This window comes from Pomacea canaliculata, linkage group LG10, assembly GCF_003073045.1.
Source record: "Pomacea canaliculata isolate SZHN2017 linkage group LG10, ASM307304v1, whole genome shotgun sequence".
Classification (NCBI taxonomy): Eukaryota; Metazoa; Mollusca; class Gastropoda; order Architaenioglossa; family Ampullariidae; genus Pomacea; species Pomacea canaliculata.
In genome coordinates, this window is record NC_037599.1 from 12,168,103 (window position 1) to 12,187,521 (window position 19,419).

Below are 19,419 nucleotides of genomic sequence, written 5' to 3' on the forward strand. Positions count from 1 at the left end.
TCGTTAAAAAGTCAGGGACTTAAGTCGTGTCTTCCACTGTGTTTTCCACTGACGTTGCAGTTTGTTAAAACTGTCGTCTGCTTTCGTTTAGGTTTCTCAAATTACGGACGTGTATAAGTGGACTGCTGTCTGTCTACCGAGACCGACGCTTAGCCTTTTGCTATGTTCTCCGTGAACCATACCTATACCCTTACATTCTGTCAAAGATTAGGAGCCAAAATTTCAGAAATAAAATGAGTTTTAATGATAACTCGCTTTTAGATTCATCACAATATTGAAATGGTATTAAGTGTCAATAAACAAAGTTTAGAGTTTGCTTCGTTTAGGGCTTTACCCTTCGTTCTACCCTGAAACATTTCTATGGTTGTTACTTTCCTTTTGCAATCCAGTTTTCTTTGTCCGTATGTATGAATCATGTATTATATCGCTCAAATACTCTCATGAATTAACAGTGCATTCAGTCTTTACTGTGTCGTTACCATACGAATATATGTGGACTTGGGAGGTATGAGATATTTTATTACTTTTATTATTAAGAAAATCAAAACCGTTCTCATAAACACTCCATGTGTGTGGTACCTAAAGTGTTCTAAAACTTTATGTCTTTCAGATATCTCTGACAAAATATTATTTCGGGGTTTATTTATGAATCATTTATAAAGGTTAGTGAGTTTATCAGCTTGCTTTCACGACTACTCGTGCAGGTGTAGATCCTGTTTTCGTAAGCAGGAAGCTGGCTCCAAATGCCGCGGTATTATGGACTAAGCTATTATTTCACAAGACAGCGATAGAGGTTACCTAAAGGGGATGGCTGAAGATGTCGAAAGCTACTTGAGTTAATCGCATCTCACATCTGCCTCCAACCTGCAGGTTGTTGCGCAACAGAGCGCCGTACATTGCATCACGAGCTGTTTGTGGAGCCCTTGGTAATCATGTTAAGAAACACTAGTGCAAGTAAACTGAGCAGTTATTTTATTTACTTCGCTGACTACAATTCCTTGGTAATGGGTGAGGGATCGTCGTATGCCTAAATAGAGAAAGCATGGGGAGAGGGAAAAGAAAGAGTGGGTATAAATCTTCAGCATTTTCGGTGGGGATGCAAAAGCCTCAAGAAAAGGAAATGACAGTAAAATTAACCACAAATTTAGCACAAGAGAGTTTTGACTAAATGAAAATATAGGAAACAGTTATTTTGCACATAACAGCATATTTGTGTAAGTATATATATATATAGCCACATTCTGCTTTATTTATAAAATTCTCAATTCTTATAAGAAGAAAACAGTGTCAAGTCGTTTTCTTATCTGTGCAGTGGGAGTGCTGGCATTATAGTTCTCACTTATCTTTTGTTCCCCTGCATATTCCATAATTATGAATAGAAATACACACACATCTTCAGGCAACATTGATATTATTAGTATTTAGCATATTACGCATAAGGAAACAGAACATTATAAAGTAAAGCATTATTTAATTTCAATATGTATCATTCTTAGCAAAGGAAGGAAAACCCATAAAAATTGGGTTCTAAAGTTATAAAAAAAAATGAATTAGATAAAAACATTACGTCCATCATTAAACGTATATACCACTCCGTGTACCGATACAGAAACGTGCACTTGTAACGAAGAAAAACAGGTTATAAAATGATTCTTAGTAATAATCCCGGGTGTTTATAGCCATAGCTGGAGCACCTGGTAATGCGGTTATTCGGGATCAAGTGCGTAACCTTCTTGTCACAGTGTTTTCTTAAAACTGATGCATTGATATAGTATCAGGGAACCCCCGTCTATATTCCATCTCGTTCTCCTTTATCGGACAAACATCGTGTTTACAAACAGCAAGCCGTTTTGTTTCTTACAGCTGTCTTTTCCTTTCAAGGAAGATCTTTCAAATGTTATTGTAGTTGTGTGTTTAAAATAATAGTTTAAACTGTTTTACTTATGCTTTATGATCGCATACTACGCTCTTTTTATGATTTCCGCAGCAAATGATTTGCTGTCCCCCGCTTATTTTTTTAAATGTGAAAGCAACATTTAGGACAAAGTAAAAATATAAGCAAACAGAAAGGAGGTTACTAGTAAAAGCCTTTCTGTACCCCTCAGTTTTCTCTCATATGTAACTAAAGGGCAGAAAATAGAGCTTATTTGTTAACAGTCAAGTTTCTGTCAACGCTTTAAGGGTTAAGGGTCACTGTGGTAAATTACTGTGACACGCACAGCGAAATGATCTTGTCTGTTGAGATCACGCTTTACAAGTGAACGCTATTTTTATATAATCGTAATATATTTCATTATACTTTGTTCACATTGTTGGATTTTCATCAGGAATTCTTTAGCAAAGATGGCAAAACCTTAGAACAGTTTGACTGCGTGAGACTTTACTCGAATTTTAATTTACAAACGTACGCATGGCAGTTGACCATGAGACACGGATATATGCACTCTCGTATATTCACACCGTTACTTTGGGGTTTGTTGTTGTTTATTTCTCTCTTCCTTTCTTTATTTATTAACTGAATCTTAAACTGAAGCATTACTGATGAAAGAAAAAAATAACACAACACTTGCTATATCTCAGCATCGTACTGTCAACAACACGTGGCATATAGAAAATCATCTTCATCCTTCCCTTGGCTGGTGCCAGCTGCTCATCAGATAAGCTGGCCTGCCAGTGGAACTGACCTGCCGGTGCCGAGAGTCGGGGGACCAGTGGCCGTGGCAGAAGTGGCAACGGTGCGCCACCTGTAACGGCAGTGTTTAGATCCCGTGTAAAGCGACCCGTTAACTCCTTTTTGTTCGCCGTGCAGGTTTATTCTGTCTTCTTTGAGGGCAGCCACCTTTCACGGAGCCCTGGAGTGTAGGGTAGGACGACATCACCAAAGCAAAACAACTGGTGCCGTTTCACTTTTGTGAGCAGAGTTTCATGAGGACCCGCAATGGTGGCTATCGCACTCCATACGAAATCAGTGGTTTTGTGTTCTCCGTAACAGATTAATAGCAGTTTTCTCAAGTATTTGATATTGAATTCTTGGATCCGTCTTTCCGTCTCACTAAACAGAGCTTACGTCTCACAGCCTGTACAGCAGGATAATTTTCTCCCCTGTATTTTGTTCAGCTTGGCCATTGCTGCAGTCGCTGTTGTCCTGAGGCGACGTCAGCTGCTCAGCTGCCATTTTTGGAAAGCGTAGCACACATGCACTTGAAGCTGTTACCTCCTCCGCCTCTACTTTGATTATGTAGATGTCCGCTCTGCAGTGCCCGGTGGTGTTTACATCACTTTACTCTTGTCCGTGCTGATCTCCATCCGGTATACACTGGCGTTGTCTCTCAGCCTGTTTGTGTGGTCCTGTAACTCCCTGCTGATGCCTGCCATCACAGCGTGGTAAATATTCACTTTTTCTTCCCAGCCACGTTTGATCAACTCCACTGGGACGTTCTCAACCCCGGGGTCTGCAGGGTCACTGGTCGCAGTTTGGTTGCCTTGGAGATTGTTAGCATCTGTCCTCAAAGAGAACCTGTATAATAATTAGTCCATCGGTTTAGTACAGCCTTTTCATATGGAAGGTGACCATTGTTGTCATCGATGATTGACCTATTTTGCTGACCAGCTTCGATGAGAGTCTTTGGTCACACAGGTTGTTTCTTCTTCGTTTGTGTCTCGCACCTTAAGAGGTCAAAGCAAATTTGGGGGTTGGATTACGGCGATTCACCTTCAGCTTCAACTACAGGCTTCTTAAGAAAAGGTTGTGGTCGCTCGTTTTTGACCTGACTGATGATAGATTTGAAACATCTAGGCAGTTGATATAGTTATAGACTGGACCATCTGGGGATCGCCAGGTCGCATTACTCGATGTTTTATGGGAATGAAAGCTATTGGCTAGGGAAAGTCTGTGCAAACTCTAGGAACCTTAGGGCTCTGAGATTAAGTTTTTCTATACCGAATTTACGAGTTCAGGCCGACACGTTGCAGCCGCCAAACACTACGAGAAAATTCATCTTTGGACTCATTCCAGCTGTTCATAGAATTCTTCCCCTTCATGATCGTTGTGCGTGGAATTCGGAGCGTAAACCTTGATAATGGTGACATTGTAAGCCAGACAGAGATTCGAATTGAGATCGCTCTGCCGGAGATAGGTGAACAGCTGATGAATGCTCCTATCACTTTCTTCCGTAAGAGGACGCCCACGTCCTACTCGCATTTGGTTTCCTCCCCGCTGTACCAGAGTTTGTGGCCTTCGTCAGTTGCTGTTTCTCCAAAGCCCGTCCATCTGACTTCTTCCAGTCCCAAAATATCTCACGTTTTATAATTTCAACGCATGGGTGAGCTCGTTCACGTGCCGATGGATGCTCATTCTCTTAGCGCAACTGTAGGCGATCTGGTTCTATTGGTATCCTTTTACGTTTTCCCCTTTCGAAGGGGTGCGAGGTTTTCCTTGACCAGGGCAACTGATCAAGCATGAAGCCTTGCCTACTTTGGCTGGTCATGATCCTGTCTTTGGGCTTTACGCTTGATGATGTCCATCTCTTCTCCAACACTTAATGAGAAAAAAATCAAGAATCAGCAGCAGAGCAGAAATTAACGTAATGCATTGATTTATGATCAATTTAGGATCAAGTGATCCTAAGTGCATTCACAAACATTTACTCATCAGGTTACACCAACGAATACACGAGCAAACTTAGATTGTGCACCTTACGTTTATACAATCAACGCCCCGATGAAAACAAGGCTTACGTCGTAGAAAATCTTGATCCCCTCACCCCTCCTCTCCAAAACATCATGCATTTTATGTTTGTTTAGCATTAGTCTTAGACCGGACATGATTATGAACCACATAAAAATATACGAGCTTAAATTGGTTTTAGAGGGTGATAGCAGATTTACAAGCCTTTACAACAGGCAACCCACCCCGGAAGAGCAGAGCATGACCTCTGCTTTGTGCATAACTGCACAGAAGAATTTCTGGCCACAGCAATAAATCTTTTGCTTTGGCGCAGTGCTTTTAATACCACAAACTGGTCATCCACCTGTGCCTAGCAATGTGCTGTGAACCTGGCCCCTCAACGTTACGTGAAGTGACAGATTTGCCCGCGTTTCTCGGCTCTGACGGATCACTTGGGCGTCAGCGACAGTCGCACTAACGCTAATCTCTTGATTGAAATGTAATCGCGATACGGACAAAGCTGTTGATGCTTTGTAGATTTTTTTTCATTCTGTTCGATGTGCAGTCTTTACAGACATTCGTAAGTTGTTAAGAGGGTGGCTAGGAAACAATCTGATGGTGGATTACATGTAGAGAGAGAGAGAGAGACGGGTGATGGTTGGGTGAGTGCGGGGATGTTACTGTGTAGGTACACATACTTTATACTTTGCGGTCTTTAGTGTGTGTGGACTAATTTTTGATTGTGTGCAAATCCGCATTGCCTCGCACGCAAATACCGATTTTCATGTGTATTAAACTAAAACAGCTCAAAGTTTTCACAAACAGTTCACTAGAAAGCGCCAAGGTTTTTAACCATACATGTGCCTGAATTCTTAGCAAAGATAACTTTTTCCCCAAGAAAGAATATTCAAAACGCTTGCCTGAATTTTCTTCATGTTCTCCTCTCCTGCAGTTGTCTAATTGGCTTCTCTAAGACAGCCCTGCATGAAATGTAGAAATGATTGTCACTTTCAGAACCAAGAAAAAGTGTAAAAATAAAGACTTGTCAGTCTTGTTGCTGCTTTTTTGCCACTGACAATTGTGTTCTATTGTCTTGTCACGCTCTTTATTATACTCTCAGCTCACTTGTGACTTCAGGCGCGATTGGTTGGTCCGCCAGTCTGGTCACTCCGTCTCACCCAGTAATGCCACTGGCCAAGCTTTCTTGATGTGGAAAGAGCTCAAAATCAGCTTTTTTTTCAATTTCTGTAGGAAGAGCACATTTACCATGCACGGGAATCTCGTCTGCGCTGATGCCCTTACAAATTGCCAAAAACTCTAACAAAGCATCTTGGGGAGTTTGAGAAGAAGGTGGGGAAAACGGCTGGGATAACACCTAATTGACAAAAGGTTGGCTAATTGACAAAAGTTGAAAAGTGGGCGGAGACAGAGAAAGGAGAGGGAGGGAGGAAGAAGCGGGTGATGGTTAGGTCTTGTACACATGGGAGAAAAGCCGACTTGGTATAACTAAACACTGGTGCTAGGAGGTGTGAGGAAAGCGTGGGTGGACAGAAGCAGAGAAAGGAAGGATGTACGGATCTCGCGTGCATGATGTAGACCAGACACGTTCGCGGTTGCACCGGCGGCGTGAATGTTAGCACGTTGAACATTTGTTTCTAGGCGTGTCTGTCGCTGCGACAGACCTTCCTCACAATTGCCGCTGCGATACGGATACAGCAACCGCACGCGTCATCTCATGCAGGCAGCCGCCCACACTATAGACGTTTTCAACAAAACGGTGTAACTGGATTGGGATGATTGCACTTACACACACGTATTTATACATATATTTCAATCGAAATAAATATACATTTGGATAATAGCTGCCCATCATTTAGTTATATATTACACCTACAATGCTGTAAGCAGTTTATATGTCAGTTTGTGCGAAAAGTCAAGTATCATTCAATGGACAAGTCAGACAAATTGCAATAATATTATGCACATTCACGAATAGCTCGATTTGTCTGTGAACAGACAGCATAGGAAATTAAATGCACATGTGTGTGAGTTTGGATGTGCAAATTTCTCTGTCTTTATCATTGTTAGTGTGTGTCTGCAGCGTGTACTGATGCTTTCAATTGTGTGCACACGCGCGTGTCCACTAGTGCAGGTATTTTCTTGTTTTTGTTTTCTTCTGTTTTATCTTTATTTATCTTCGTTTTGTCTGATTTTTTCCATCCTTGCGCCTGCTTGTTTGCATGTGGATGTTGTGGATGCTGAAGTTTGCTTTCGTATCCTGCAACTGATGCACAGACCAGAATGTTCCCAAACTATCAGTTTCCTTGTAATTTTAACTTGCCAAAGATTTTGAATATGATCGTGCTGTTTTCTTGGTATTTGCTTCGTCAAATGCACAAAAATAAAAGGGACATCAGACCTAGTTTGTTTATTTCGTCTTTCCCCTATGAAGTAGCTTCTGAAAGGCGCACTCGATTTTCATGTTTGTCGACAACGAAGTTTAAATTGTTTTTTTAAGAAGTTCTCCGGGGAAGGTCCCCCTTGAATTTCTCCCTCTCACAAGACAATATAAGTGATCACCACCAGACCTTGGCAAAAACTCTTCCATCAACGGAAATTATTATAAAATTAGTGGTTGCCGAGTTCTTTTGGTTCTTTTTCCCTTAGATGTTACTATGAGTATCAATTTATCATGTAAAATAAACTTGTTTTGCACTCTATAGTGTAACGCAAGCTTTTTCTAAAACAGACTGTAGAAGTTTATCTAACGATTAAAAGCTTTGTCCAAAGTCTATATTAACGCGCAAATGAGAAAAAGCTTAGGTTGTGGCTTAGACTGAAATCCTTAGCCCAAGAAATAAACGCCTACGTCTGTGCACGCAGTACGTTCAGTAGGAAGGGAAGGAAAAGTAAAGGACGCCGTCATATTGATAGGTCCTCGTCCTGCCCTATATAGGCCATATAATGCGCTATATCCATAGTTAAATAAAGAAATCAGTCCCACCTGAATTTAAGGGGTTCTACTTGGAGAAAAGATTTTATGTTCTCGAGAAAAGCTATATTGAAAGTCGAGCGCCGAAAATAGCCTCCGTTAGCGCGACTGGGTGGAACGCCAGGGCATATGAGGTCACAAACCCTTGGCAAATAAAGCCTGACGGACGTGTTTCTGTGGAGGTGTTTTGCTTGTGAACTAAATGGTGTTAAAAGCCTGATCTACAGTGATGAACCGACTCGTAAGATATTTGAACAAAAGGAAGCCAGTAACGCTATTTATAACCGGCTTAACTGGACATACCTACACGTTGTGTTGTTATGCTTTGAATGCCGAAGCAGTATTGCTCCTAACCGTACGATTTGACAGTGTGGTGCTTGAACTGCAAATGCTGTGCTATAAGCCGTGGAATGACTTAAATAATGAAAATAATGAAATTGTGGAAAATATATCTTGGAAATATATATTACATTTGATTTCACCGTAGTTTGGTGTAAGCAGGGGATAAGTGCCAACACTAACTTACAAGTGTTAAGTGCAGCCTTGTTCCATCGCTCTTTATCGCTGTTCCTGTCTGCATGCATAGTTTTTTTTAAATAAAAAGCTACCGACGGTAAAGACAATGTTTAATCTAATATTGTTAGATAATTTACATAATATCGTTAGTCCAGCTGAAAAAAACTGTACATGCATCTTCTCTTTATATGGAACTCTGGAGTCCGAGTGGCGATGACTAGATTCACTGACACTTTTATAGCTTTTTCAAAGATTTCTCTATGAATCTGGAAGGTAACAGGCTATGTATGTCCAATTTCAACAATATAATCAGAAGTTTGGTAAAACAGTGCTGCATCATATTAATAGTAAATAATATTATTTTGGCTTTTTGCGTAGCAATACAAATTTTAGGAAGACTTGTAAGACGTGTGCTGTGGTACAGGGGAGGGCGACTGTACAGAGAAGCTAGTTACGTGAGACGTAACGACTCTTACGCCCACGTCAATAGGCGGAGAGGCAAGTGAACGAACAGGCCCTTTCGCTACTGGAGTGGTCAGAGCCGGGGAAGGTCGCGTCACGGCGCAGGAAAAGGGCGTGCAAACATGAGGAGGGAAAGAGGAGGCAGCCCCTATGTCGTATTTGAACTCGCACCACTTGGCAGCTGCTCCTTCAAGTTCACGTGTGGTGTACTGGGATATCGGAAGTTGATAAGATCGACGGACCTGACGCTAGTCTCCAACAACCCCTAGTCGGCGCGGACAATGGTCAGGAATGCCAGGAATGTGCAGATGGAATTATTCGCATACTGATGACATCCGTACGAGGGACGAGTACCTGCGGTGATGTTAATTGCCCTACCACCTTATCACCGGTATCGCGCGACGGTGCACTTTGTAATGCTTGACATTCACTCCAACAAATGTTTACGAGGGCTGTGTGGAAGAATGAGAGTAGGCAAGTCAAGCATTGCTGTTGGATCGTAAACACGAAGAAGAAAAATGGTTATCTGTGTCTCTTATATCAAGATCCGCCTCGTTCTGCTCCATATAAAATATAACAGTTATAACCAATACGAGTGTTGCTGTTAGCGTCTGACACTTATTGGGTCACCATTTTTCGGACAAGACACATAAGAATACTACGAGTGGTCAGCGTGGACAAACAAACGCTTACTTGTTGCATCTGCGCAGTGATAGCTCTCATTCATAGAAATGTAAACAACTTAATCAGCTTCTTATGAACAAAGGAAGGTGGAGATATGAAATTCTTTTCAAAAGTAACAGAGAGGACACATTCCTTTCTTAACTTTATCTATATTTGCAGGTCATGACAGAGAGTAATAGCAAGCCCTATAACAGACAAATCTCTTAAAACATACACAATCACAGAAGAAAGGGAAAACGAAAAAAAAAGAGTAGACAAAAACTCAATCCAAATTTTAGCTAAGCAACTTAGATTTGCCTCAAACTATCAGTACCACCTGCACAACCAACAGGGACAAAAACAAGTGAATCAAAGTAGGTTTTCTCTAGGCACAGCGCATGTAAACAACGGCAGAAGTTTTTTTTATTGTATTCCGGCATTAGAAGCTGATACAGCTCCAGCTCCAACTGATTGTTTTTGTTTATTTGTTTTGTTGAGGAGGGAGGCGTTGAAGTGGGGGGGGGGCGGACTGTCGGGGGCCACGAGGTTGTCAGTTTTGTGACCTTCAGCCTTGTGTTTATTATATTATATCTTCTCGACTGAACGGATGTGACAGTGAATAGAATAAGGCCCTGAAAGGTTGTTTTGATTTTCGTGAGCCATTATGTTGTAGAACATGCATGTTGAGCTGCTACTATCCGCCGGTGCTTGCGGAAGCACTCGTCCGTAATAAATATGTCAGTGTTAAATTGTCTTAAATTGCGGCCTTTCAAATACTAGGGTACTCTAGAATGTGGGTAGCACCATACACAACGATTTACGATGGGCGACGTCTCCCCTTTCCTCATTGGTGGCTTGTGACTGGGGCTGCGAGGTCACACATTAGTGCAGGCTGACATCCCGGATTTGATTTCCTTCTGGGCTATGTTTATTTCAAACTGCATAAAGGATAATATTACTTCCAAGTACGGAATTTCGTCAAGAATGAACTTGTAAAAACGTGAACGTGACAGCCTTTCGCAGGGAAAACATCCGTTCTCATAGAAGGTGTGCGACGTGTGCTTTGACAACGCAAAAGTTTTTATATTGAGAGTTTTGTGATTGAGGAACTGTTTTGATTATTTCCACATTCTAAATAGAGAACTTAGTTTCCGTCCCCTGTGTACTAAGCACCCACTGAAAGAGAAAAGGAAGAGAAACAATTGGTCGTCTTTGTGTCTTTTGCAGCCCGTAGCTAGGTTGCAGGTGAGCAACGATATAATACCAGCCCCTGTGTAATATTTTTCTCACAGTTAATTTATGCAGTTACTGTTTACATTGTTGTTATTTACAGCTATGAATCACTTAACGGAGATACGTTCTGAAAAATGCTCGTTATGCACCTCTTAAAGTGTACTTACACAAATATACTTATCATTTGCAGGTGTTATATACTGTACATTTTTTATGTCATGCTTTTATCCGACTGCAGAATATTTGTACCTTATCTAATCACTTAATAATGACAATAATTTGTACAATAATTTGGACCTTGTCTAATCATTTAATAATCAACAAAATCATTGCCAGTGCTAGAAGGGTGGTGATAAGAAACAATCAGATTTACTCTCCATAATCCCGAATGTGTTTGAGGACTAAATTATCATTATAACACCAGCCGCTCTCTCTCTCTCACACACACACATTTCTCTTTTCCGGATAGTATTTTCTGCTTCTATATTTCTCTTTCCTGCTCTAGCATTAGTCCTTCCTGTGTGTATCTACTGTACTCTTCAAGAAAAAATAGTCATGTTACTTCCAAAACTTCTGAATGAATTTCCTTTTATCCGTGCTGTAAGAAACCAACTTTGAGAAATTAGATTCAATATATTTATGGGAAAAGATTTTTGTCTACCCTGACGAAGAAAAAAATTCACCGAAATTACAAAATAGTGAACTAAGACATTACAAATCGCATTCCTCTAAACCTCGAAGTAGGCACGTAGCTGATGAATTCCGCGAAAACGATTTACAGTGAATACGACTTCTGATAAAGGAACGAGCATTTTGACTTTAACTTACACAGCGACGACATGTGCAAACTGTTTGGTTGTGATGCACTTGAATACGTCGATGCTTATCTGGACTTAATCATACTCTCGCGAAACAACATGTCTTTGCGATACTTCTGAAAGTATCGGAGGGTAAATCACGTATGTTCCCCGTCAAGCACTCAGTGGCTGTGATATATCCTCGTGTTGTACATCAAAGTTACAGCTTTGTCAGAAAGGAGAGGAATTAAGTGTGATCAGTGCTTACTCGATCGCCATTCCGGGGCCGAGAGTTGCCGCTGGAGTTACGTTTTCTTGCATGGACTTAGCAGATAAGGCAGACGAGTAAAAAAAAAATGCTATATATTTCAGGGTAATTTAGATTTAGTCCTGTTTAAGAAACGCACATAGGCCTCTCTGGACCTGCAGGGTTTCGGAAGTGTCCCCTTGTTGAAGCGCTTGTTTCTTTACGTGGAGACAATTCGTCCTCACCGACCTGAGCACGGTGTTCACAAGTAACAGCTTAAAAATAAAGCCTACACCCATCTAGTAAAAGTTAACGCCCCTCTTTGTGTGGAGAAACACCATTATCCGTAGAATAGACCCGCAGGATTTTTACACAGAAATGCTTGCTACCTACTACTCTCAGCCGTACAAGCATCAGTTAGTAGCATTATGCTCGAAAAACAGTCTGATTTAACGGAGAAATGCTCTTGATATCCTGGGAGTGCCATAAATTCATCTGCCTTTTCTCTGGTGGGGTTGCCTGACAGTCGCACGTTTGACTCAGGATGACAGACCTTTCTAAACACGTCATTGTTACAATATCAGAGAGAAAGTCAGAGACAGAACCGCGAATTGGTTTGCATCTATTCCAGCGCCCACGCGCGTGAGTCAGTTGAGTGAAAATGTTCTGCGCCAAGGACGACTGAAAGTCAGAAGTATCCCTCACCTGAAGAAAATCGGTTGCCCTCACCCAACTACTCTTCCCTCCTTTGCCACCCCCATACAGAAATAACTTTCAGTTTCACGAGTAGCTTTTGTACTTTCGAATGTAAAGTAGATGTGTGTAAGACAGATTTTTTTGTGTACATTTATTTTTCGCACAAAACCATACCAATCCTCTTGTTATATATTTTATCCATTCATGATGTTATCTCTATGATTTTTAGTTAGTAGACAGAAGAATAGCCGTGCTTTGTGCAATAAACAGAATATTTTAATAATCAATAATAATATTAATGATAATAATAGGATTATGTAGCTCATTTTTCTACACGGAGGCGAACTCGATGTGCTTTACATGAGAGCAATAGGAATTGAGGCTGTGTGATAGAGACAGACATCATAATCAAGCGGAACATACGTTAACATGCACAGTTATAACGCAGAGACAGGAATATGAAGGAATATGATGGAGAAATGAACAGTCAGGGTAGGCCAGACTTTTCCAGTCTGATACGTGGGACAGTGTGAAAGTTTAAGACTTAAAATGTGATACTTTTAGGTGGAAAATGAAGATTCACACATGAGCGACAGTCCCACTTCAAAGACAGGTTGTATCCCACTGGCTTAGACCAAACCTCGTATGAAGTATGGCGCACTATCACATCTTTTAGTGCGTTCCAGAACCTTAAGAGGCGGGCACATGTATTTCCGACGGCAATAGAAAACGGAAATGAGTTTGGTCTAATTTGAGACGTTTGTTTGACTAGCCGATTTGAAGTTCAGAACAGCACGAGAATAACCCTGTCAGAGTCAAAATGTATATACTTGAACCTGATTCTGGTTTGTGATGCACCTGAGGCCACTTTGGCGCCATCTCGGTCCGCGGTGCGTTGGCATGGCCAAGTGCTGGAGAGATGCCCAGTCCCGAAAGGAAGACAGTCGCAAACTGTCTCTAAACATGTCAGGAAGCAATGAAGTGTTTCATTAATTATAATAAAAGTTTATTGGGGGGGGGGGACAAAGTCTGTATGTGCGTACTTCTTCTTGAATGTTTGTGTACGAGATCTGGTACGTGGTCCATTCCTCAAACAAATTTTGCGTTTAACGGCTAGCATCAAAACAATGATTAGATAACAATCATTTTAATAAACCTTTGCTCCTATTTATCCCACAAGGTGAAATGTCTCAGGAGTTACACCGCAGAATATGTCATCGTGGTACTTTGTTACTGTAACGAAACCCAGATATTGTTCATTTTTCTCTTATATCTGTGCAAGGAAATGTTGGAAACAGTGCCTCAGATACATTACTTTCTGTTAAATACGTTAACATGCGTGCGTCTTATATGATGTGCAAATGGGGCTTATAATCAGCTTACAATAAGCGGTCATTGGCGCTTGTGTTTAATGTTAATGTAGCTTCTTCATCTCCTGATGTATGACGTCAGCACAATACCGAGTCAACATAAACATATGAATGGTTGCTTCTATGCTCATCGGTATTGAGCAACGGGTTTTCCCAAGATTATGTGAATGGCAAGCAATCGCGAATATATCGGTCAAGAACCCTTTCATCCGCAGAGCCTTATGTTGACGTAGGGCGTTATGGTGGCCCTCAAGAAGGAAGGAAGGAAGAAAGAAAGAAAGAAAGAAAGAAAGAAAGAAAGAAAAAGAGAAGGAAAAGCACGAGACATAACTGTTTATTTACATGATATTACAGCATAAATTGTTTTATTTTTATGTGTCTGTAAATATGTAGAGATAAATTTATATTACGGGATGTGTGTATGATGCCTCCAGTCAGTAAGACTTCATGTTTAAACCACTGCAGCTGAACCGAAAGAGAATGTTTGTGCCTGTCTTTATAGTTTAGTGTTATATAATTATATTCTCTTCAAAGAGTGTTTTCATACTGTATTCGCATTTTTGTTTATAATGACCTACTGAAAAACAAACCTTGTGCAAGGGGTCTTGCGTAAGTTAGTATGTTCTGTTGTTAGAGGTACAACTATTTAAAACCGCATTCGAGCCGTTCTACCAGCTTTGAGCAGCTTGCCATCTATAAACAATGTACTTGGCTCAAGTATTAAGTAAGATGCACATTCCTGAGGATATTCTAGGGGAGTTTACAGTTCTGGAAGAATGCGAATGTCTTCTTCCTTGCATTCTTTTATCGCCTTTCGTTTCTTGCCTCTCTTTCTCGTTGGAACTAGTCATGACAAACGTCAATGTACGAGAACATCCTCCCGTCTGGCAACCCAAAACGCCCACAACCGAAGGTTATTTCTGGCTGCCTCCAGTACCGAGACTGTATGTAAATAATTTGTACAATACACTTCCGCATGTTTCCATTGCCTAGCACCTTTTCTGAATTCTTCCTTTCGATCCTTAAAGAGGAACGCCTGTTAGATTCCACAGAAAGCAGGCTTATCGTGCCTTGTAAACAAAGGAGTGCAGAGAATGAAGAGGGAGACGTATTTATAGAGACTGTGCCCTTGCAGCATCAACCTTGGTGTACTTGGGATGTGAGTACATGTATAAGAACACTCTCGCATTGTAGTCACCCCACCCACATTATTTCCTGAACCCATAAGCATTCTCCTCCATTTGTGTGAATCTGCCACTGACCTCTAGAAAAATATCGCCAGAGAGGAGCCTAATATTGAGAAATACAGAAAAGCATAAATACTAAAGGGGATGGCAAACGAGAAAGAACAGGACAGAAAGAAACAGAGAAATAAATGAAAAGGGCGAAAAAAAGACGCATTAAAAGATCACTGGAAAAAAATAGACGGATATAGGGGAGAAAATATTATCGGGAAGAATTGGAAGAAACAGATCAATAAAACATAAAGCTCGGTTGCACAAACTTTCACTAACTCTTTTGAAGGGAATAAGTTTACAAGACAGTAAATCTTTTCAGTGGCAATAAAAAGAACAAATAAAAATATTGTTACCTAAAAGAGTATGCAAAAGTTTAAGGACAGGTGACGGTCGCACAGCACTGAGATGTGCGTTGCGCCTCGCCCTGCAGTAAAAGATGAGCCAAAGAGAGCAAACTACACGCTTCGTCGCCTTCAAAGACCAGTGACACGTGACACGTGACGCTTCATCAAAGAGCACATCAGGCGCGCATGTACCGAACAAAGTACAAGCATATATAACGTGCCTGAGTCGCGCTGGTTCATCTGAAAAGCCAGCTTCACACGTCATCAGCGTTGAAAGTGCGAGAGTAATCACGTAGACGTTCGAGCGGACAGCTCTCCCATGGAGGGCGTGCAAAGTAACACGACCACCGAGAAGGGTCACCGGGGTCACCGCGCGCTGGCGCTCACGATCTCGTCGTAGGCCTTTGCTCTCTACCCGCGGGTTAATTAAACACGTAGAGTTACGTCACAGGTAAAGCGTCACAGGTTACGGGCTGACTGAGATGTGGCTTCCTTTTCTAGAGATTCATTGGCAACACTGGAACGATTCTGCCACACTGAAATATAGTCTTTAACATTCTTGTTTTGCGTACCACCCTTGAGCTGCAGTCTGTCTTTCAGTCAACTGTTAAGATTCTATCACGCGATTGAGGTGTTGTGAGACAAACCTGCCCGACGAAGTGTTACGGGATTAAACACATAGCGACAGTGAAATCAGTAAATATTTAGAACCATTCTTCACCTCACCTCACGTGCTGGAGCTGCGCTGTATAAAGTTCTCCATGCTGGGCGGCGTCCTGGTAAGCTGGCCTGATTGTCAACACCGGGCCCCACCCTGAAGACCTCTGTGGCAACAGCCTTTTGAGTACTGGCGACCGTGCGTGTATGCAACATGCATAGTGTCTGCACACAAGAGTCAAGCCACACCGAATAACAGAAAGTCGAGGCCTTTTGATTACAAAGCTAGGGTTTCGCTTACACTCGGTGGTCATGCTTGACGTGGTTCAGCAATTTTATCTCTATGCTATGCATTCATTGGAATAGAAGGATGAAAGATTACTTCTTGTTGATAAATGTTATCTCCGTGGGAGCACGCACCCCCGCCTGAGACATAAATGTCACGCACCATGCATAGCAACATAGCGAATAACACATTATGCATACGTGTGACATATACTTGCAAAGTAGACACGTCACGTACATGCTTGCACGTTCAAGTACACAGTCAAGCGCTGGAATACTCCGCAAACAAGATTACACATTTGCGCAGAGATGCAAAACACATCTTCTTGACCTAAACGTCCTAAAGACAATACGTGTGCGTGTTGGCACTAAGTCCAAAATACGTGTACAAAGGAATACACACACGAACAAATTGTATGCTTGTTCGCATGTGTGTGAGAGTGTGTGCATATATCGTTGGAAAGTTATTCTTCGTGAAAAACGAAGCTGGTACTTTCCGTACCATGTCCGGGACACATGAATTTAGAATAGTAAACCCTATTCTTTTTCAGTTAGCATCGAGATTTGAATCTTTTTCTTTTTTTCGGAACATCAGTTTTTCCCCGTTGTTATCTATTTACTTAACGTAAAAAGAGTATATTCTTCTTTTTGTTGTCAGTTCTGATGATCGCAAAAGTTAATATTAACGACCGTCTCGGAAATAGAGTCAAATAAGCCTTCATAATCAGTCCTTTGTGCCTGGCACCAGTGCACAGAGGCATGTAGGTCGAGTACATTTTCCTAAGCAATAAAATGCAAAAATTAACGAATTTCATTTATTCGTATGAAATGCAATGCCTATAAATTTCCTGAAGAAATTGAGGGCATGACGATAAAAAATAATGCAACTGATTTCCATAGACACCAATTTAGGTAAAGTTTGATAAAGCGTGAAGCCTTGTCTACTATTTATAAACAAAGTACGAGATACAAACAAGACTTTCTTTCTTCAAGACAATTTTTCAAAATGAAATACGAACCCGAGCAACCGTAATTCTATCTTTAGGTGTGTTGCAGTCTTTGCCACATGCTAGATCCACGAAACTCGATTCCTTTTTGTCACGGTATCTCGGCGCCATCAAGTCCAGCAACTACGGAATTTCCACCTAATGTCTAAGGTGCGCCCGGCATCCCCTACTTTTTGGATACAGGAAGATCTTGCCCTCATCAGTTTATTAATGTCTGCTAAAATCCTGCCCAGTTCACAGAGATGTTAAAATGGGCAACGGTTTAAAAAAACACCACTCTACAAAAACTGCATTTGCTACACAGTCAAGATGGAAAAGGTCTAAATCACCGAACATGAAACTCTCTTATCAAGATATAATATTAGTGCTGCTTTAACTATCGCCGTAAATGATCATCTCAACATTCTTTACCCAACATTTAGAATATAGAAGATTCAAAAAAGTTCTTTCATCGATGCTGCCTTTATCACTTTCAACCAAACACCGTTCCTATTTTAGCATCAAAACTTTCGAAACTTGGTATTGCCATTGAAGTATTATTCATTCTTGAGATTTCTGTGACAGTTCATGGACACTTTTTACATTTTGAGCAAAGAACTGTTAAAGAAATGTTTGACTGCGTTAACTTCAAGCTTTATATTACCAGCAAAATTGTAAGAGGCCTGCACACACACACATAAATCGTGAAATTTTATGTATTCGTATATTTTAAATAGAAAGTAGGGCAGATTTTTTTTTTGCTGAATTATTTTATTCTGACCTTACTGACCTGTTTAGCTGTTTCCTTGTCTTTGCGTCCTTCTGTTCGTCCATTTAAGGTGTCACCGCGGCCTCCTGCGATAACACTAGACTCACAGTGCCCATATTTGGATGGAGAAGGAGCTGTGTTACTCATACTCAATCAGCCAGAGGGATTCTTATGCAAGATTAGATACGGCTCTTACTAAGCACTATAGCATTGCGTTAGGTAATTAAACTGCACACACACACTTCGTGTTCTGTCCATTTCACCCTCTCTGTCCCTCTTGGTGTGCTTGTGTATCCTCAGGGTTGTCCATGGGACATATTTTTCTATCCCGTCCCATCCCGTCCCATGGCAATTTATGCCTGTCCCATCCCGTCCCATCCCACGGGATGTTTCCCATGGGATTCCCATGGTATTAACAATCCTATGGACAACACTGAAAACCACTTTTCGGCTTTTGTTCTATAATTCCTGCTACTTCACATACAATAGATGATTCAGAGGAAAGATTTAAATCCTTGATGAATGAAATAACAGTAAATTTATTTTGCAATATCAAGTATCGACTACCATGGGAAATACAAGTGTGTGCTGTCCCGTCCCATCCCGTCCCATGGGACGTTTCCCATGGGATTCCCATGGGATTCCCATTCCTATGGACAACACTGTGTATCCTGATACAACAGAAGGGAAAATACAAGACAAATAAAATCGTTCGTTCGAGAGAGTCGTTCAAACTGTGACTCACAGAGAAGGTAGGTACTACTTACATAAGAAGACAGCAACCGCAGACACCACACTTCATTATCAGGGTGACGTAGTCAGGTGCGCGATGACGCTCTTACCCTACAGAGGATGAGTGTGAGTAATGGTCCAAGTATTTATGCTTGCTGAGGTACAAGTCCTCTCCCATTGTTTAGAACATCACATTCACTAGCAACAGGCACGGATTCTTTCAGAATATGTACAGTATGCTGGTTGTTTTGCAGTAATCAAATTATTTTCATTGACAGTTTTATTTGTAGAGTGGATTAACTGAGTAAGTAAAGTTCTGAGGCTTCTTTTTTACTTTTTGTTCTTGCATTATGTGTGCATCTTTGTTGCCTGAATGGAGGAGTAATAATCGTCTGTTAAGCCATTATGTAATTTGAGTGTATCCTTTGGATTCGAAGAATAAGAGCAACAAGAAATATTTTGTGACAATAGCAAACGCCTATAAATATTGTACTACATTTAATAAGGGTATCTTATATATATATATTGGGGTGGTGGTGTGAAGAAAGAGAAGGAAAAAACAGATCGTTGATCGTTGAGCCGACTAAAACTGCGAGCTTGCTGATCGTGTATCATTACTTCTAATAGTAACAACGAAAGGAAGTTTAACTTTTTTGTCTCTTGCAAGTCTTTATTTTTGCTTCAAGGATAGTCATTAAATAATAAGAGTTTAAATGGTTATTATGTACACCTTAAACTGTAAATCTTTACGAAAAGATTCAAAACA

The 19,419-nt window shown here is 40.9% G+C and overlaps 1 protein-coding gene across 2 annotated transcripts; it reads right to left on the bottom strand.

The window, feature by feature from the left end:
* Nucleotides 1-580: 580 nt before the first annotated feature.
* Nucleotides 581-18,238, bottom strand: LOC112573375. 2 transcript variants are annotated; one of them, XM_025253674.1, is made up of 3 exons: nucleotides 17,943-18,238; nucleotides 15,951-16,106; nucleotides 5,342-5,646 (listed from the first exon to the last, which is right to left on the bottom strand). In XM_025253674.1, the coding sequence occupies exons 1-3, from the start codon at nucleotides 18,066-18,068 to the stop codon at nucleotides 5,623-5,625; spliced, it is 306 nt and encodes a 101-aa protein (XP_025109459.1). In that variant the 5' UTR covers nucleotides 18,069-18,238; the 3' UTR covers nucleotides 5,342-5,622. The 2 variants fall into 2 exon arrangements, 1 of the variants encoding a protein (XP_025109459.1); XR_003101216.1 differs by lacking the exons at nucleotides 5,342-5,646; nucleotides 17,943-18,238 and adding an exon at nucleotides 581-4,537 and having other exon boundaries at nucleotides 15,951-16,257.
* Nucleotides 18,239-19,419: the final 1,181 nt, after the last annotated feature.